The sequence below is a fragment of the Rhinoraja longicauda genome, chromosome 29 (genome assembly GCF_053455715.1).
Source record: "Rhinoraja longicauda isolate Sanriku21f chromosome 29, sRhiLon1.1, whole genome shotgun sequence".
In the NCBI taxonomy this organism is placed as follows: domain Eukaryota; kingdom Metazoa; phylum Chordata; class Chondrichthyes; order Rajiformes; family Arhynchobatidae; genus Rhinoraja; species Rhinoraja longicauda.
The window spans coordinates 12,029,179-12,050,807 of NC_135981.1; the positions used below are offsets into that span (position 1 = coordinate 12,029,179).

Below are 21,629 nucleotides of genomic sequence, written 5' to 3' on the forward strand. Positions count from 1 at the left end.
GTTTTTACAGGGCGGTCCAGTTGAATTTCTCCTGGAGTTGATGAACTTAAGCCTTGGAAAACTCTAACTTCTTCCAGAAATGCGTGAATACCTTACCGAAACTCTCCAATAGGGAGCCTACTGACTTGTTGCATCATGGCCTGGTTGCATGAAAAGCTTGTGGTATAATGTAAAGATAGTTCAGTTAAATTAAAGGGTACATTATGGTAGAAAGATGCAGCGGAGGCAAAATAAGTCATATTCACAAGAAAATATGTGAAGATCAAAAATCAACAGGACCACATACCATAAGCACTGATATTGTAAGAAGTCAACAACATGATAAATGTAACAAAGGAACAGCTTTGGACCGAGTTTGAAAATATTATTGGAAATGAAGGGTTGACACCAGGCAGGGCCTTCCATTAAGTGAATGGAAGGACATAGATGATATTGATGACCAACACTGAATAATAAATGGCTTGAATAAATGACTTGTACTGAAGCAAGTGAATATGGATGGTGTATTCAATAAACTATTACCTCCTTTACCCATGGAAAAAGATCAGAGGTATATGACAACTAAGGCTCCAGAAACTGAAACACCACTCATTTGCAGGATCATCAAATTGACATTGGGAATCAAAGCCCCTTGGGTCAACAGATACCAGCAGAAAAAGCAAAAACCTCAGAACCAGAGGAAAGAAACAGGGCTGTATTGAGACCAACAAAGGGCCCGAGAAGAACACAAGCGTGTCCAGAGGGTTGGCATAATCGCACGGAGAAATAAAGGGGGTGGAAAGGGCAGTGTGGAATACTAGGACTTGCATACTGTATCAAATAGTAAATAAATAACTAACATTAGAAGGATGACACAGACCTACAATGGAACACCACTGTCAATGACACAGACTGGGTTTTGAGGAGCTAGACTTTGTGCCAATGTTATCTTTATCATCGTTGTAAAACGCAGAGCACTGCAAAAATAGCTGATAGCTTTCGGTGATTAAGGAAAAGCATTTTAACAGAAGCAGCACAGGTAAATTGTGGTCATTGTTGGAATGCCATGAAATAACCAATTAGATGTCAGGAAGACAGGGAAAGATTGAAGGATGGGGAGGTCTCCGTTCATGGTGACGGTGGCTGTGCCAGGGACCGCGGTCAGTGTCCGATTACCGTGGAAAGCGTGCACTGGTCGGAGCCGCTGTCAAACAGCACCACGTCCTTTATTAACACAGCAATGGCTTTCAGAATGAAGGACACAAACAGGTTCATGTGGATGTAGTTTCTGGTACAGTGTAGTTTCCTGTGTCAAAACAAAAGTTAAACAACAGAAGATGTCATAGAATCAGAACAAAATACTTCAGGCCACCTAAACCAAGCATCCTTTTGATAAACTGGGATCACCTTCCCAGTAGTTTTCATCACATGGTCTACCAACCAGCTTACCACAACTCTCATCCGTGTGTATGAATGAATGAATGAATGAATGAATGAATGAATGAATGAATGAATGAATGAATACTTTATTGTCACATGTGACGAGTCACAGTGAAATTCTTTGCTTGAATTTCATCCCTCATACCCAAGGTATTCAAGGTAAGCAATTCCTCACTGAGTTTAAAATGAGCAGAAGTCCCTGATGGTGCCTGTGTGTGTGGGGAAGTCCCTGATGGTGCCTGTGTGTATGGGAAAGGGAGTTCTAGTGATGGGGCGGCGAGCACAAGGCAGATTGGCTTTTAGACAGTCACATGAACGGGCAAAGAAAGGAGGGATAGAGACCATAAGTAGGTGGATGCTCAGTTTGAATCGGCATAAGGATCGGCACAGACATTGTGGGCCACAGGGTCAGTTCCTGTGCTGAACTGTTCTATCTTCTATGGAATAATGTTGGTAGCATGGGAGAGGATTGCAGGAGGCTAAGTGGGTGAGCGTGGATATGTGGTGAATGTGGAGAGGTGTCCAGTAGGGAGAAGGTGGATTTGAGAACAATCATCAGGGTTGGCGGGATGAGGTGCCCAGAGCTGGGGTCAGGTCTCAGACAGAGGGGTAATGCTGGGCTGAGAGAGAGGTATTTCTGAGAGTAGACTGAAGAAATAAAATCTTTGGGAGTTGGGGAGAGAGAGAGAGAGAGATGGCATGATGGGTGGGGGAGGGAATGGTGGCTGAGGAAGAAGAGCGATCAGCTGGAAGGGGAGTAGTCGGTGAGACAGATGATGAAACAGATTGTTTGGAATTGGCAATGTGATGGTGGGAGGAAAGGAATCGCAAGGGGGCAGTGCTGAGGAGAGGGGGAGGGCATCTCAGCCAGGAGTGGTGTGTGTTGGAGAGGGTAGCAATAATGCTCTCTGGTAGAAGAGCTGTGAAGAGAAGAGCAGTAGGTCGGAGAAGGGGAGGCACAAATTGCTGAGAGGTGTTAGTTTTGGGGTGGGGTGGGCGGGGGGGGGTAGAGAGGTTCCTGGGGTTAGTGGGTGAAAGGTTCATTGCGGAGGCAGGAGGATTACAGGGAGAGTTGGAGAAGGGTCACCAGCAATCCAGGCGACAGTTTGCAATAGGATCACAAAGGGACAAGTGGTCCTCTCATTGCCCATTGGCTCCACAAACAATATTGGACAAGACCTTCATCCAACAAGGTGTAGCCTTTGTGTCCCTTAAATGTAAACACTCCCCAGCTCTGGGAAGCCCAGCTCACTATGGCCACACTTAAATAGCTGCCAAAATCTCAGGAACAGGACATGATTAGCATGCATATAACAATGGATAACTCTCTCCAAAATGGGTTATTTGCCCCATCCAAACCTACCACAGTGAAACCAGATACAACATGTTTTTGTCAGTTTTTTCTGTTGGGATTGAAATGTTACAAATTTGCCTCCCAGGCCCATCCCATCCTGACGAGGTTAAGATTGTCCTCTCCAATATTTAAAAATGTCAACACCTTTCAGAAAATTGGAATTAAATCATAGTATGTGGACAGGAAACATGCAAAATACCACCTGGCCCCAGGATCTTGTCTGTGCAGGAGCCAGTGAGGTTCAGACTAAATGGCACAGTGGCGAAGCAGTAGACCTACTGCTTTACAGAGTCAGAGACCCGGGTTTAATCCTAACTATGGGTGTTTGTCTGTATGGAGTTTGAACGTTCTCCCCATGACCTGCGTGGGTTTTCTCCAAGATCTTCGGTTTCCTCCCACACTCCAAAGACGTACAGGTTTTGTGGGTTAATAGGTTTGGTATGAATATAAAATTGACCCTAGTGTGTGTAGGGTAGTGTTAATGTGCAAGGATTGCTGGTCAGAGTGGACTCGGTGGGCCAAAGGGCCTGTTTCCGTGCAGTAACTAATCTAAACTGAGGAAAGATCGGAAGATCGACTTAAAATTCACTGAATTAAAATGTAATCAAGACACTTTTCATGGAGGCAAATTGTAATTATTTTGATTTTAACTTATCCCTTCTAATAAAATGAACAAAGCATCTAGATCCTTGAGTAAAGTTTCGCTTTCTGCCACTCCAGTGATACCTCTGACTGATAAGTTTCTTGTGTATGCAAAGTGGCTACACTACAGTAGCAAGTTAATGCTTTGGTTTAGATTTGGAACTATTCAAGAGCTGCTTAGGCCAAGAAAGCCATTTATTAGAAAAAATCTTCTCCGCTAGCCCGAGACTTAGCCTTTCTTTAAATATATTAAAATTGCCAGTCAAAAGAAGTGTTGAATTAATCTGCTGGAATCAAATCAACCAACCTTAATGTGATGATGAGCATCAGGCACTGATAATCCACTTAGTTTCATATATTAAAGACAGCAGTGAATAAAACTAATACTCACTCAGACTGATGAATGAATTTCCAGACACCAATTCAGTCACTCTTGAGATGGAGATGAAGGATATATTTGAGATTATGGTTAAAATATGCACAAAACACTAGAAGCATGCACTAATGCTGAGAACTGTTTAACAAAGAAAACATGACTATTTAACAGAGCATAATGAAAAGTATTATCACTGGGAGTTGCTATGGCTCACTTAACCTGTCCAGATTTATACCATTCTCATGTTTTAAAATGACATTTAGAGAAGAGGTAAACATAGAGACATAGAAAAATAGGTGCAGGAATAGGCCATTCGGCCCTTCGAGCCAGCACCACCATTCAATATGATCATGGCTGATCATTTAAAATCAGTACCCCGTTCCTGCTTTTTTTCCCATATCGCTTGATTCCTTTAGCCCTAAGAGATAAATCTAACTCTCTCTTGAAAACAGTGATGAAGCTGCGGAAGCCTCGGTGTTAATGCTGTGTCGTTGATCGGCAGGGATGAGCGATTGATGATCTGAAAAGCTCAGAATCACATAGCACAGAGCAAGCCCCACTGACCAAGATGCCCCTCGAAGCTAGTCCCATTTGGCTGCGTTTGGGCTGTATCCCTCTAAACCTTTCCTATCCATGTACCTCTCCAAGTGTCTTTTAAAAGTTGTTATTGTACATGCCATAACTACTTCCTCTGCCAGCTTTTCTATGTACCCACCACCTTCTATGAAAATGTTGCCCCTCAGGTTCATAATAAATCTTTCCCCTCTTATCTTGTACCTAGAGCCCCTAGTTCTTGATTCTCCTGCCCTGGGAAAAAGATTCTGTGTATTCACTCGATCTATTCCCCTCATGATTTTATACAACTCTACGTGATCACCACTCAGCCTTCTGCACTTCCTAACCTGCCCAATCTCCCCTTGGAGTTCAGCTCCTTGAGTTCTAGTGTCATACTGGCAAATCTCCTCTGGACTCTTTCCAGCTTAATGTTACTTTTCCATTTCTTCTGAGGGCCACGGATGAATGAATGAGGAAGGTCTGAAAATCTGAATGGATGTTCCTGCAGTCATTCACAGCATGCTGGACACCAGAGTCCAATAGTGGAGCAGTTATGCTGGGAGATTTGGGTACTGAACATCTGCCAAGACACATTGGATCCAGCGACTTAATTCACTTCAAGGAAGATCAGTTCTAATGGGAATAGGTAAGTTTCAGGTAATTTCCAAACTTTGAGTTAAACTGTTAACAAATATAGTTCTAATTGTTATCCATTACATTTTAAGTATTTTATTTTAATTCTTTTCTTTTAAATTTTAAATATTTTAAAACAATTTTAAAACAATATCATGAATTCCCAATGGTTATTAAAACGATGTCAATGTCCACAACTGTCAGAAGCATTTACAAACATTCAAGACCTCTGACAGTTTCGGCAGCGTGTACATTCGGGTTTGTCAGCTGCTAAATTACTTTGGAGGTTGGACAAGAGGCCTTGCATTGTACAGGGTCTCTCTGATTTGGAGAAAGCTTCCAGGACCAAGTTGCCATTGCAGGTAAGTGTAGATGTAAGAGCATTGAGACCAGGCATATGGCCATTCATAGAGACAACGCCAATCATGTTATGGGCTGTATGTTGTGAACTATGTACTGTTGTTGCCTCAGTGGTCGACATGTGTTCACTAGCCTCCTTTGGTCTCTGTAGATTAACATTTCTAGCCAATAGTTCCATGGGTAGTAATCACATTTTGTGTTTGTGTGTGACAGCAGCATAGAGGAAATGTGGAATTACTAAAACATTGTTCCAACCTCTCTTGAATATACTAAATGACTCAGCCTGCACATCCCCCTTAGGGTTGAGAATTCCAAGGACGTCTGCCAGACGAAGAAGTTTCTTCTGACCACCATCATTATTTTGATTCTGCTGGAGATTATTGGAGAAACCTGTCAGGGGAAACATCGACTGCATTTACCCTGCTCGGCCTCAGTAGAATTTGGTGCATTTCTATGAGATTAGATATTCTTGCTCATTGCCACTATTTTCTGAGGAGAACATTGTGTTCCGAGCCGATAAACAGTACAAATTCGCAGTTAACGCTGTCTTGCATTGTTTAGAAGGTCTTGCAGGTACTTTTGGCAAGCAAGATATGGCCCCCATATTAACTGTGGCTCAATGTTGCTCAAGAATCTAAATCAGAGCTTTGCTCTCCAGGACACCCTGAATGTATGAAAGGCTGACATTCTGCCTAGGTGCCAAGGGCACGCTGCACGGTTCGACTAACCTTCCAGATGATTTGGTTATCAATATATTGCTCAAAAATCATCTTGCAGCACGTACCTTGGCAGCTGTGTTTCCAATTATTAAACTTCAAATAGTATTTAATTAGATGCAAAATGCTTTATGGCATCCTGATTTCATAATACGTACAAATCGTTCTCAAAATGGATTTATAAGTAACCTAGCAGCAGAAATAATGCAGGCCGTCAGTCAAATTATCAGGTGTTGATGTGCATAAGGATTAGCAATCATCAGCTTTTGTTAGCTGTATCTTGCGGCTTCCATTATTTGACCTGATTGAGCATTGTCACCAATCTTCCCGAGTTTCCTTGTGCTGTAATTGTTGTACCTTGAGCAGATTACGGTTAGGTTAATGCCTATGAAACTTCACAGACGTGACACACTCTGCCATTCCTTCAATGTTTATTTTGTTATTTTTGTACAGGGTTATTGGCTGTGGAATAAAATGTACAAATGCAGCCAGGGCATTACAATTCCATAACTCTTTTACTGGACAAAACATTAGGAGAATGTGAGTTCAAGTTCTTCCATAGCTACTCGGGAATTGAAGTTCAGTTTAAGTAAAATGTAAAAGTAAAACTCAGTACATGAAACTGTCCGATTATGGTTGGAATAATGCCCTTTAGGTAAAACAGTCAGCCATTGAACGTTTTGTCGAACACTTGCGCTCGGTCCGCCAAGGCCTGCTTGCTCACCATTTTAACTCCTCTTCTCATTTCCATACTGATCTTTCTGTGCTATGCCTCCTCAATTGTCAATGTCCGGCCACACACAAACTGGAGGAACAGCACCACATATTCCTCTTGGGTAGCTTGCAACCCAACGGTATGAACATTGAATTCTTCAATTTTGGTAACTAACTTACAAACACCCCCCCCCCCCTTTATCCCCTCTCTTCCCTGTGCCCCACCTGGATGCACAACATTTCTCCTATCCTTCTATTTGGCCTTTCACCCATGTTCCTCTGGCTTCACAATTTGCACCTATTCTATCCTTATTTCCTCATCTCACACTTTTTGTCCTTTCATCTCTGGCCTTTGTACAACCATCTCTGCCTATCATAAACTGTCCACACTGTATCCACCTATCACTTAAGATAGATACAAAATGCTGGAGTAACTCAGGGGGCCGGCAGCGTATCTGGAGAAAAGGAATGGGTGATGTTTAAGGTTGAGGCCTTTCTTCAAAAGGGCCCCGACCCAAAACGTCACCCATTCCTTCTCTCTAGAGATGCTGCCTGTCCCGTTGAGTTACTCCAGCATTTTGTGTATCTTGCAGTTCCTTCCTCCACCTATCACTTTCCAGACTTTGTCCGGTCCCCACATTTCTTCCAGCTTTCTCCCCTTCACCCGTGCCATAATCAGTCTGCAGAATGGACCTGACCAAAAACATAGTCTATCCATGTTGTTCAGAGATGCTGCTTGACCCACAGAGCTACTCTAGCACTGTGTTTCTTATTTTTATAAACCATCATCTGCAGTTCCATGTGTCTAGTTTATAGATGTATTCATGTGAGGAACTGGTAACTTTATTATTTGAGGGCTATTGGGAGCTGGCACTGGAGGAGCTAAGACTTGGGATGGTTCAGCCATGATCATAATGAATGGCAGATCATGTTTGAGTGGCCAAGTGGCTTATGCCTGCTCTTATTTTGTAAGGCTCGTATGTAGTTAACTGTTTTTGGGCCATTTGTTCCTTTGAGCTCGTTCGATCATTCAGTCAGATTGTGGTGGGTTTACACTTTAGCTCCCACCTTGTTTCACTATCTTATAAAACCCCAGCACAACAAAAATAAATCATCCATCAATGCACGTTTCAAAGTGTTCAGTTTATCGGTGTGAAGGAAACAGTAGGAGGTCTCCACTCACACGGGCACGAAGTATTGGCTTTGCCGCTGTGTCATAAATCTTTAACTAAATTAAAACAAATAAGCAAGGTCCCATTGGAAACAATGATCAATAAGAGAAACCAGTGACATTCTCACCAGAGCCCTAGGGCTTTCTTCAATGATCAAGTTCAAATCTGTGATGTACTTGCCCTCATTAAAACTCCATCTACTCTATTGCATCAATAAAGCACTTGCCAACAGAACAAAATTTAACTCTTTCCGTGCGTGAGTGATAGTTAAAGCAGGTGTGCCTAAAGAATGAGCCACAACATAATCCACGGCATTTGTAAAGTTTACATTAAAACGCATTTTATAAAGTTAACTCAATTGTCGAGTATTTCATGCTTCAGAAAATGATTTTTAATGATTCATCGTATTATTTTAAAACTATTGTAAAGATTGACTCCAATATATTTAATTTGATTATGTTTCCCGGTTATTTGGCAAAAGCACTTTGTTGCATTGACAATATGAAGATCCAAAATACAAAGAGCTGAAGGAACTCAATGGGTCTGACAACATCTGCGGAGGGAGTGGGCAAATGGTGATTCAGATCAGGAACCTTCTATAGACTAGTGTCAGGTCAGGAGCCTCGAGTCTGAACATCCCGACCTGTAACACCATCTGTCCAATCCCTTTACAGATGCTGTGTGACCCACTGAGTTCCTCTCGCACTTTGCTTTTTGCTCAAGATTCCAGCATCTGCAGTCACTTGTGGCTGCAATATGAAGATCCACCTTGCTATTTCCATCGCGTCTTTTGTCCAGAATTCTTTCACAGCCAACCGACAAATCGCTGACCAGTGGATTTTCCCTTTCAGCGAGTTGGGGGACTGGGGTCTGAGCATCCTGGAGTGAATCCTCCCAACGCTGCTGGGCTGTCACATCACATGTTAAGGCGACCAAGGTGTTGCAGTGCTGCTCTGTCCAATTTTTAACCATCATCTACAATTACTAAGTTATTCATTGGGTGCCTTGCTTGTACAGCCATAGACAGATACAGCACAGTAACAGGTCCTTCACCCCACAGAGTTGGCATTAATGCTCGACCACACATTTACACTAATCCTAGATTACAACAGTAGAGCACAGGAACTGGCCCTTCGGTGCCCAATGCCTGCGATGATCATGATGTTGTTCTAAAGTAATCCCATCTGCAAGCACGTTCATATGCCTTCATTCTCTGCCTGTTCGTGCATCTGTCAAATGCTTCTAAATGCTGCTATCGTATTTACTTCCATTGGCAGTGCCATCCAAGCGCTTTTACCCTCTGTGTGAAATAGTAATTGGGATCGCTGGTATGTCATAATAAAGATATTCTACTTCCAAGAGCATGCACTCTTGGGCCAGGGTCTTGTGCAAGTGTTGTGGTTCTGTTTTGGGGTTTAATGATCATCAGTGTCGAGCCATTTTACTTCACCACTTCCCGTTAACACCGATTGCTGTTGTTAAACTCATCCCTACTATTCTACATTGAGATTCTTCCAGTGTATGTTATGGTTGGTTTCTTGCTGTGATGTGGAATTAATTGACTTTTGAATTATTTTCTTTAATGCTTAATTAACACCATTCTGATTTTTGAGTAGTGTCATATTTCTTGCTTCATTAGCCCTGTTTTCTAATATCTGCCTTGAAATGATGCTGACCATTTACTGGTTTGTGTGTGCGCAAAATTAATGTTTATTCCAATGCTTGATACTGTAGGAAAAGTAACATAAAGTCATTTCATGAGACACGTGCAAGCCACAAAATTAATTCACAAACTGCTTACTATTTTCAGTGATATGCTACTGAATTATTATTTTTTTGTACCAGACATAACATGTATCTATCCACTTGCAAACAATTTCACACCCAAAGACTCTGAATGCACACTTCGGGCATGGGGTTACTCCTGCAACATATTTCTATATTTAGATGGAATGGATTTCGATGTTTCCCATGCAACTCTCCCTCTTGTATGATAGGTTATTTTGACCATTGGTGGGCACTTCCAAGACAACAATGTCCTTCCAATAACATGATGGCCTGGGACTTGTGTGTTGAGGAGAATCTTTACCTTTAATCACTCTGCTCTCTCCATGTCTCACAATACCTCCAACATCCAAACCCACTACATTGCTATTGACTCTGATGTCACACCAAACTACCCAACACTCTGAGCTTGACACCACAACCCTACCCTAGCCCAAAATGAACTGGGCGATATCCTGATCTCTCAACCTCTACCCCAGGGTCCCAACCATCAAGTCTCCAGAACCTGTAATCTCCATAACCCAGGCCTCAACCCCATTACTATCCTTCCTTTCCATTGACCTTCTCCCAATTACAGAATTAGACTCATCCTACACTTCCACCCTAATACAAGGCACAGGCTGATTAAGTGATCCTGATCCTGTGGGTTCAACTTCAGAACAAACCAGAGGAGGTTTGGTATGTTTCCACCACCCAAACCGTGCACTGAAGATGGCAGTGTGGAGGATTCATGACCAACCGGAACATTGGCATCTCATCATAATGCCCATCAATATGGCCAACATAAACAAGGAAATTCACACCACACTCATTCCTTCTTCTTCTTCTCCCCTCTTCCATCGGGCAGAAGATACAAAAGTCTGAAAACCCAAACCACCAGATTCAAGGATAGTTTCTTAAGACTCATAAGCTAGAGATGTATTCTGATTCCCCGCTCTATCTTGTGTGGCCCTTGCACTTTTTCTTTTATCTGCATTCTCTCTGTAGCTGTGATGTTGCATTCTGCAATGTTTAATTGTAATCATGTATGGGTGATTTGCCTGGACAGCATGCAAAAAAGAGTTTTTCACTATACCTCAATACATGTGACAATAATAAATCAAAACCAGCACCATCCCATGCTCCCAATGGGGGCCTGGACTTTCTAGTCATCATGACTCTCTATGCACAGTGATGGTGCTCACGTGGTTGATACAGGTGAGGGAAGCTAATCCCAAACCCATTGACTCCTCAGCATCATATCTAGCAGCTTCACAAAGGGCGGCATAGTGGCACAGTGGTAGAGTTGCTACCTTACAGCGCCAGCGACCCGGGTTCAATCCTGACTACGGGTGTTGCCTGCACGGAGTTTGTACGTTCTTCCCACGACAGTGTGGATTTTCTCCGGTTTGTTGGTTTTTGTAAATTGTTCCTAGTCCGTAGGATGGAACTAGTGTACGGAAATCACTAATCAGCACAGACCTGGTGGGCTGAAGGGCATGTTTGCACGCTGTATCTCTAAATGAAACAAAATAATTTGAATGTCTTCACCATCACTACCCTCGTTCATCCCAGAAATTCCTCCACTGGGATGAACGTGGTTTGTTCTCAATTAATCCTGTTCTAATAACTTCCTTACAGTGAGATGATGCCAGCCTTGATTCCAGCCCTTAATATTTTGGACGAGATAAAGAATTGGGAATCAGAATTCAATGTCAGTATAAGTGACATTGGCAGGTACTTTTACGTAATACAAGTAATAATGATATTTTGAATTGCAGATGATTGAACAAGGAGCAGCAGCAGGACTTTTGATTCGGGTTCATAAGACATAAAGTGCGACATTTCAAATGATTCTCTGTTCTGTTCCATCTAACCACAATGTTCCACAATGCACCAACCATAGATTCTTCGCTCCATGATCCTGCCATCACCAAGGCCCATGCACTCAGCCATTCAAAATTGTTCCCTGTTCCAGTACTGGCACCTTTGTACCAGCCTTTCAGACACTAAGAAGCATAACCTTCAATTACGTTCTTCAGATCTTTTGTAACCTTTCCTTTGGCAACCCCCAACAACTCCACCTAGTCCTTCTTCCTGTCCTACCCTTTGTAACACACAAGGCAGGAACAGGTCCTTCAACCCACAATATTTGTGTCGAACGTGATGCCAAATTTAATTGATTTGCACATGATCCATATCTCTCGATACACCCCTTGCAATATATTTACTCCTTGCGCTGACTGTCCTATTTTTCTCTCTGACTTTAAAAAAAATCAGCAAAAGAATTGTAGTGATGGGGGGGGGGGGGGGAGATAGGAGGGAGATAGGAGAGAGAAGGGTGGATTAATTATGATTTTACCTGTTAAAATTAAATTGAAATAGAAAAGTAATAAAAATTAGTTACTTTCTTGGAACTGGGAATTATGATGATTTGGTTAAGAATAATTACATTTCTGAAGGGATTAGACAGAAAAGATAGAAACAGACATGCCTGCAGTGGTTGAGGATTACAGGATTTAAGGAACATGGAAATCAAACCAAACACAGGAGAATTGAGATAGAGGAAAGGTCTTTTTGGGGATAACAGAGATTATGATTAATCAGAGCTAATAACGGAAGCACGGAGCAAGCCAGCATCAGAGATTAGATTGATAGAGTAAAGCAGAATGGAAGGCATGTTATATAGGTGTTTCTCAAGTTGTTAGGTTAATTGGCCACTGTTCACCGTACCATCACATCTCCTAATTCTGACTGAACTTCTGAAATGTTCATCATAGGACAGTTCCTGTTATGTTGATTCATGTTGACCATAGGACAGTTCTGTCCAATCCTTTCCGAAATGTAATCATTCCTAATAAAATCATAATTCTCAGTTTCAAGAGAGCAGCACTAATTTTTATTACTTTTCTATTTCAATTTATTTTTTAACGGTAATGCAATTTTCTTTTGTCATGGTGCATTAGAGCTGATGACAGTCCAGTCTGAATTACTGAACCTAAGCTGAAGTCCCGTGTTGTGGAGGTCACCTGGACTATCATTACCTGGTGAGGGTGGACAACTATTCTTGTCACTCCTGTCTTTGTCCTTGTGTTCTTTTCGCAATGACATCTTCCAAACAGTTCCCATAAGCAATGGATAAGTCAGGTGGTTTGTAAGCAGCCTTTCTGGAAAGCCACCCAGTAGTGCAGCAGGTAGAACTACTGCCAACCAACAACCTGGCTCAGATCCTGCTGCCTGTGTGGAGTTTGCATGTTATCCTGTCACAGGCTGGCTTTCATCCAGGAGATCATACGATCATAAACCATAGGAGCAGAATTAAGCCATTCGGCCCATCAAGTGTGCTCCATCATTCGATCATGGCTGTTCTATTTCCCTCTCAACCCCATTCGGGGCTTGATTCCCCATTGCGGAATCATGGGGCTTGGGTCGGCCCGCTGCGGACCTTTCACCGTCCGGCGCGGCCTGGAACGTGGCAACTTCAACAGCCTGACCGCGGGAGAAGACGGCAGGGGAAGAGAAGAGACATTCTGGCCTTCCATCACAGTGAGGAGGTGACTGGAGGAGACTCACTGTGACGGATGTTTCTTTTTGTGTGTGTGTGTTGGTTTGTGATTGTGTGTGTTATTGCTTATTTTTATTTCTCTTATTGTTGGACTGTGGGTAACGGAATTTCGGCCAAAAGACTTGTTTTTTTGGATGACAATAAAGGTTATTCTGATTCTGATTCTCCTGCCTGCTCCCCGTTAATCTTTGACACCCTTACAAATCAAGAAACTATCAATCTCTGCATTAGATCTTGTTTCCTCCTACATCACCATAAAAGCGTGGGTTGGCAGGTGCATTGGTTGCTCTAAATTGCCCCTTGTGCAGATGAGTGGTAGAGTCATTGAGGCATTGATGAGAAAGTGGAGAGAATAAAATAGGATTAGTATAATTGGGTGCTTGATGTTCATGTGGACCTGGTGGGCTGCAGGGTGTGTATCTGTGTGTGTTAACTCTGACTCTACTGTCTCTGAGTCAACACTGCACACTGCCTGGGGGTTGTTTTTGTTAACTGTGAATAAGCAGTCAGTTGTCTTACATAAAGCTGCTTTGTCTCGTTCTACATCCAACCACCTTTGTTGTGGATCAGTGGCAGCTTTCGTGCTTCTGAGAGTTGGAGTTTTGGGTTCACACCTCATTCCAAAAAGATACAAGGTAAAATCTCAATGGGATTCCATGTTTCTATGTTTCTAGAGTAATGGGAGTTAGCGAAACAGTCTGATTAGTCTAAGTGGGGTATCAAAGAGTAAATGAAATGTGAGTTTGGGTGGGAAACAGGAAGAAAATGAGAGTGTCGAGTGACTATGAATGGGCGGCACGGTAGCGCAGCGGTAGAGTTGCTGCTTTACAGCGAATGCAGCGCCGGAGACTCAGGTTCGATCCTGACTACGGGTGCTGCACTGTAAGGAGTTTGTACGTTCTCCCCGTGACCTGCGTGGGTTTACTCCGAGATCTTCGGTTTCCTCCCACACTCCAAAGACGTACAGGTATGTAGGTTAATTGGCTGGGTAAATGTAAAAATTGTCCCTAGTGGGTGTAGGATAGTGATAATGTACGGGGATCGCTGGGCGGCACGGACTTGGAGGGCCGAAAAGGCCTGTTTCCGGCTGTATGTTGATGATATGATATGACTGGATGGGGTGATAGTTTATTTCCTGACATGAACCATAAAATTAAGACAAACTATTTCTATGGTTCTGCAAATACAATGCCTTGTAATATTAGTAGTAGCACTTACCTGAAGAGACACAGAATGACTACGGCAGCACTCAGGGACAGCAGAGATAGGCTGTGTCCAACAGTGTAACTGATCTTCACAGCTTGCAGAAATATTCCCTGAATGATAAAATAATGACTTTAAGGCCGTAACTGCATTCAGATTCAGGTAACTTTATAGTCAAATCGACACAAAGTGCTGGAGTGACTCAGTAGGTCGGGCAGCAACCCTAGAGAACATGGATAGGCGACATTTTGGGTAGAGATCCTTTTTCTGAAGAAGGCTCTGAATCCAAATCGTCACCTATCCATGTTCTTCACAAATGCATCCTGACCTGTTGAGTTACTCCAGCACTTTGTGTCTATTTGTGTGTTGACCAGCATCTGTAGTTCTCTGTTTGCACTAGTTTATGGTCATGTACACCAAGGTACAATGACGTGCCTTGTATGTATGAATCTCGTGGAGAAAACAGTAAACAGTAATGATAAATACAACAATAAATACAGCAATGAATGTAAAACTGTGAAGATTGTGGTGCAAATCAGAATACTGACGTGCAATAACCCTGTGAGGTGGAGTACAGTCTGTGGCAGCACCTCTGGTAAGGTATGAAAGAAGTGTTAGGTTCTTGAGTCTGATAGGGCTCTTTAGATAATTTCCCCAAGATTGCGCAAAAAATAAATAAATCATTTAATCAATCTCCATCAATAGGTTTACAACTGATCCAGATATCCTGTGGTGTAGTGTTTTGGGAACCATTGATCCACTGTCATCTGTTGAGCCCTTGGTGACTTTTACAACGTTTTAAAGTACTCAAACACTCTATCCTGAACATTTCTAAAAGAACACTTTAGAATTTGTGTTTGAGTCACTCAACACTAACAGCTCCCACTGCATCCTGCCCACTGGTTAGTTCGGGTTTGAAATGCCTCTTCCCCAATCTCATTAACACCTCAAATGCCTTGCACCCCTTTCATCCAACAGGGTCCCTCTAGGATACAGAAAAGACAAAAACCACTCAGAAACTAATTTGTAAAAAATACCCTGGGCAGTAGCTTTCCTGATGGCAACATAAATCCCAGCAGGGGAGGCCAGCTGAAAACTGCCCCCAAATGGAGTTCCTCTCCCACGGATAAAGATTTAAATAGTGATTCATTTTACAAAGGAAAAACAAAAATAAAAATGGTGACAGTGAACAAGTCTTTCCACGGATGCTGCCTGACCCGCTGAGTTACTGCAACACTTTGTGATTTAAGTAGTTTTCATTGGTTGCAAAGCATCTTGAGATACCGGGCGGCACGGTAGCGCAGCGGTAGAGTTGCCGCTTTACAGCGAATGCAGCGCCGGAGACGCGGGTTCGATCCTGACTACGGGTGCTGCACTGTAAGGAGTTTGTACGTTCTCCCCGTGACCTGCGTGGGTTTACTCCGAGATCTTCGGTTTCCTCCCACACTCCAAAGACGTACAGGTATGTAGGTTAATTGGCTGGGTAAATGTAAAAATTGTCCCTAGTGGGTGTAGGATAGTGTTAATGTACGGGGATCGCTGGGCGGCACGGACTTGGAGGGCCGAAAAGGCCTGTTTCCGGCTGTATGTATATGATATGATATGATACCATGGTGAAAAGTGGCGTGTCAGAACACGATAGGGAAGGAGTGAGTACGATTCTGGAAGGAAAAGCACCGACCTTGATGTCGTCTTCCATGTTGCTTATGTTGATGCCACATGCAATAGAGTAAGAATACAACATGTCAGTCCAACCTTCATCGGTGCACTGTCTGCTCACGTTCCCTAGGGCAAGAGTAATACCATTAGAACGGTCATTCACAATGACTGACTGGTGAAGACAAAGCCCTAGAATTCACCGCAACCAGGATGAATAGTTTTGTTAGTGAGGGCTATCCTCGATGACGTCCAAAACCATAATGTTTTCATATTTAACGTTAGTATTGTAGGAGAAGAGGAGAGAAACACTGCTTGAGAGTGATCCTCAAGGGGATGTCAATGACATATTCAAGGCAAAATCCATTGAGAATCTTTGATGGGGTTACTTGCCACCTTGGCCGAACTGTAGAAATAAATAAGTTCATCCATTCCAGCCAGGAGGTGACTACTGAAACATTCATAGATACACAATACACAATCAAGGTACAACACCCAGACTAATGATGGGGGATTCCTTCAACACATATCAATTATAGGCTGAGGAACTGCTCACACCTACAGTAAGACAAGACACGATACAAAGTAACATTTTCAATATTGAAATCTGAAACAAAATAGAAAATCCAGGAGACATATTCCTTATCATCATTGTTTTATGGGATCTTGCTTTGCTATGTTCCCCTACGTTACAACTGTGACATTATTGAGCAGTATTCATTCCTTCCACAGATGATGCCTGTCCCGCTGAGTTCCTCCTCTTTGTGATTTATTGGGTGCAAAGCATCTTGAGATATTATGGCGACAGGTGACACACCAGAGCAAATCATTCCTTCTCCACTGTGAATTCCAACAAACCAGAAGCATAGACCGATCACTCTACTGTTCTATTCATTTAAAAAAAAATCTTGTGCCTCTTTGTGATCTAGAAAAGCTTTATGTCTAAATATATACCTGGAGTCAGGCAGCCAGACAATCCCAAACTGAACCTTGGAACGCCAGGTCTGAAGGTAGGTCAGACAGAACTGTCTCCCCTCTCAATGGTTGCCTTGTCAAGTCGATTTCATTGGGCTGTGGCCCATTTCATAAATTGCATATATTAGCCAAGACTTCACTCTTAATGCAGATAAATTGGAAACATTATCTGGAAATGGAAACTTTTGGACAAGGGCGACTCTTTTAAGGAAAAGTATAATGAGCAGATCTTGCCATAGGAGTCTACAGTTCTTGGGTCTGATGATGGTGAGCCAAAGTACAAAGAATAATCCATTCCCTAGAATGTGCCAGTTTAATAAGCAGAAACATTCCACAATGAGAATTGATTTTACTGGATACATTTTCCTAGTCATTTTGACACATTGTTTGCCGTAAGCCTCTTTGTAAGGACAGTTAAATCCACATAGGACATCATAAATCTTTTCTAATCTTTAAACTATAATATTAGGCCAGCAATAATAAGCTTTTACCTTTTGTTCAGAATTTCTATGCTCCTAACCGCTGAGGAGTATTTGTTATTTCAAATGCAATGATTAGTTTTTTCCTGAAATTGGGTTGTGTTTGCCAAGAATGTTTACCTGGAAGTCAGTTCAACTGATTTATGAGCTGTGGGATTTTTTGTGCAAGATTGGGGATTAAGGGAACATTTTTTGAATGTGAGATGGTGTTCACAATTCTATCCTATTTAGTAATGACTGTGATAAAGGCATAGAGAGTTATGTATCAACGTTTGTCACTGGTTTAGGGAGGCCTGTTACATAGGCTGTTCAAAAGGACATGGACTGACGAAATGAATGAAGAAAAAAAAACATAGCACAGAGGTTAATTTGTGAAGTTTGAAGACTTATTTTAGGATTTAAGCAAGAACTTCTGGAATTTTCCACAAATCAGAAACCGTAGAAAAGAAAATTACTAACTTCCCAATGCAAAGAGGTTGAATATCCAAGTGCACAAAGCTGGCAGGAAGATTGAAAAGGCTGATGAGATTCAGTAAGAGGCCTTAGTCATGAGATGGGTGTCTCACCCCAATTTTGTACATTTCCTCAAGGTGCAGTCTTATCCTTATCTTAAAATTTATGTCGCCAAATGCTCTTCCACTGAAACCCAAGCCTTCCCCTGGCCAGACTCGTTTCCCAGAAAATGCAACATCTCCTGGGAAACTCCGATTTATGATGAGTTAAAATGGAGGAGGTGCATTCACAATGGTATTGAGAAGAAAGGTTGGAGCAAAGGAGCAAAAAACAGGAGGGCATCACCTCACAAACTACTGCCCCCATGACTATCTTTTATCGTACCTTACTGGACTTTATCTTACACGAAACGTTATTCCCTTTATCCTGAATCTGTACACTGTGGATGGCTTGATTGTAATCATGTACAATCTTTCAGCTGACTGGATAGCAAGCAACAAAAAAGCATTTCACTGTATCTTGGTGCACATGACAATAAACTAGGCTGAACTGCACCTGTACATTGTGGATGGTTTGATTGCAATCATGTATTGTCTTTTTGCTGACTGGATAGCATGCAACAAAAAAGCTCTGTCCCTCAGTATATCTGATGATAAACTCCATGCCCAGCTCCTTCTGCTCCTCCGTCTGTGGTGGAGCCTAAGGTTCCCAAATTGCCCTCTGCAGAAGCCACAAAATTGGAGAGAGTGCAAGTTATTCTCGATCCTCAGGGAGTGCCGAGGGAGAAGCAACAGCAGCCCTGAGGTTATGACAGAAACCATAACATGGCACTTACTTCCTCTCTATCGTTCATTTTGTAATCTGAACCAGCAGGCCCCAAAAGTAAAAACAGGAATAAACCAATAAACATAAACCTAATGGTTGCAGACTGACTACCAGGTGATGGCTTAAATACCAAATTTGGAGCCATTTGTGACCAGTTTGGACATTACAGATCTATATCAGTACAAGAAAGTGCAAGAGTTCCTTACTGAGGTTAGGTCCTTAAGATCCCAAGGTTAGTGTTTGGGTATTCATTTTACTGTTAAGTTTCTGTAGGGCCGGACAGGCCTGTTTCCATGCTGTAGTTGTCATTTCTCCAGCTCTGTGCCAAAGAAACTCACAGACGAAGATGAGTAATGTAAATTGCCTGCTTGTGAAATGAATGTTGAATTTTTCCTCTGCTCTGGTTGCTGTGTTTGCTATCTGTGATGAATTAATACTTTTACAAGTATTGGCTGTTGCATTAAAGAGTGATTGAAAATATTATCAATTCCTCCACTGTGAATAGAGCTTCCAGGAAATCATTCAGGTGACAACAAGAGGCATGAATGAAATGACTTGAGCACAGACCATCAGGGAAGGTGTAGTTCTAGCAATATTAACATTATCAGGGTGGATCTGTTTGAACCTGTCAAAAATATTGAGTTCCTTTACCCTATTGCTCACACTTTCTAATATACAGTGAAAAGGGTACATTTCTGGCAGAGCCTTTAAGGTGTATTTAATGCTAGTGTCAGATCATTCCCCAAGTGGAGAACACAGATCTCCATTTCAAATTTATGGATTTAAGAGAGTTAGATAGAGCTCTAGGGGCTAGTGGAATCAAAGGCAGGCACGGGTTATTGATTGGGGACGATCAGCCATGATTACAATAAATGGCGGTGCTGGCTCGAAGGGCCGAATGGCCTCCTTCTGCACCTATTTTCTATGTTTCTATGTTTCTATGTTTCTAAATCAAATTCTAATTAAATACTTGGGTATTCTGCAGGGATTAGTGTTGGGACCTATGTTGTTGATATGTAAAAGTGACCTGGACGAAAATGTAGATGGGCTAAGTAGTAAGTTTGCAGATGGCACAAGAATAAGTGGGGTTGTGAATAGTGAAGGAGGTTGTTGAAGTATACAGCAGGATATGGAACAGTTGGAGTTACAGGGAAATAAATGCCAGATGCAGTTGCATCTGAACAAGTGTTGCATTTTGACCGGTTAAATCGAAGTGGAAACTATGTGGTAGATGGAAGGATCCTTTGCCACTTTGATGTTCTTGGGCTACAAGTCCATAGCTCCCTGAAAGTGGCAACGCAAGTAGATACAATAGTGAGGAAGTCATAGGGCATGGGGCAGTGAGTATAAATGTCAGCAAGTCATGTTGCACCTTCATAACATTTTCATTCAGCTACGTTTTGAGTATTGTATGCAGTTCTGGTCACCCCAGAAGAGATTCACCAGGATGGTCCTGATTAGAGGGCATTAGTTACAAGGAGAGGTTTGACAAATGTAGATTGTTTTCTCTCAAACCTCAGAGGTCAATAGAAGTTTATGAAATTATTAGAGGCGTAGACAGGGTAGACAGTCCGGACATTTTACCCAGCGTGGAAATATCAAATACTAGAGGGCATAGCTTTTAGATGAGGAGGGGGGGGTGAAGTTTAAAGGAAATGGGTTTTTTACACCGAAAGTGGTGGGTGCCTGGAATGTACTGCCACAGGAAGTGATGGAAGTGTTGTCGCTGATCAACTGGACTCTGACAACTTGCATTCCTTTTCCAGACACACTTTATTTACTTGTGTACAAGGTCAGCAGCTCAGGCCCAATTGCCCACTGATTGAGAATGATCAGCCATGATCACATTGAATGGCGGTGCAGGCTCGAAGGGCCGAATGGCCTCCTCCTGCACCTATTGTCTATTGCCGTACTATGAGATTCCAATCAGAACGATCAACTTTTTATACAGATTTTGACCCTAATTTCTTGTCATCCATAAGAATACATTAATATACAAACACAATAACACTAATACAAGTAAACCTACATGCTATTTAATCCTTTATTTAATTTTCAATATCATGAACCTGGTAGTGTGCGTCAAGGAATACCCATCCCAAAACATCGGGATACGTCAATGAATACCTATAATGAACATTGATGTGCGTCAATGAATGCTTATCAGGAATATTGATGCGCGTCAACAAATGCCTAAAGGTTGTTGTGCTGTGCAGCTAGCCTAACCTCTGTCATACTGCAGTTTCCACATTGTGCTGTACAGTTATCTTAAGCTGCACAGCTAATCTTCAGCTTTCACAGAAGGAGATATGATAGTAACATTTGTTATTTATATAGGCACATGAATATGCAGGGAATGGAGTCTTATGGAGCATCTGCAGGCTGATGGGGTTAATTTAATTTTGTATCATGGTCGGCACAGACATTGTGGGCCAATGAGCCTGTTCCAGTGCTGTACTCTCTATGTTCTTAACAGACCTGGACTCCCTCTGCACTGCACTAAAGTGGCATCCAATATCTTATACAGGGTTTCATCTGGTAAGCTGGCGACTCTCAGCTATTGCTGTTGAGAAGGAAGATGGTGTTTGTGGGCAAAAATCCTGGAGCACCCAGTAAATAAAGCTCATTGTTGGGAATTTGTAATGACGTCGTGTTCATTGCAAATTCCCCATGAGTTTGAGGTTTTAGGTATGTGCGGTGTTTCGTTTATTTAATGTTTAACTCTGCGCGAATCGTAGCAGCAACACCTTTGAAAGGAAGAGTTTATA

The 21,629-nt window shown here is 42.2% G+C and overlaps 1 protein-coding gene across 1 annotated transcript in view; it reads right to left on the reverse strand.

The window, feature by feature from the left end:
* The window catches only part of LOC144607576 (vasoactive intestinal polypeptide receptor-like), a 67,715-nt gene that overhangs the window by 12,299 nt on the left and 33,787 nt on the right, over positions 1–21,629 (reverse strand). Inside the window, exons 4-6 of the mRNA XM_078424487.1 lie at positions 16,155–16,258; positions 14,489–14,586; positions 1,156–1,285 (exon numbers count right to left, since the gene is read on the reverse strand). Coding sequence (XP_078280613.1) covers positions 1,156–1,285; positions 14,489–14,586; positions 16,155–16,258 — 332 coding nt within the window. The remainder of the gene's footprint in view (positions 1–1,155; positions 1,286–14,488; positions 14,587–16,154; positions 16,259–21,629) is intronic.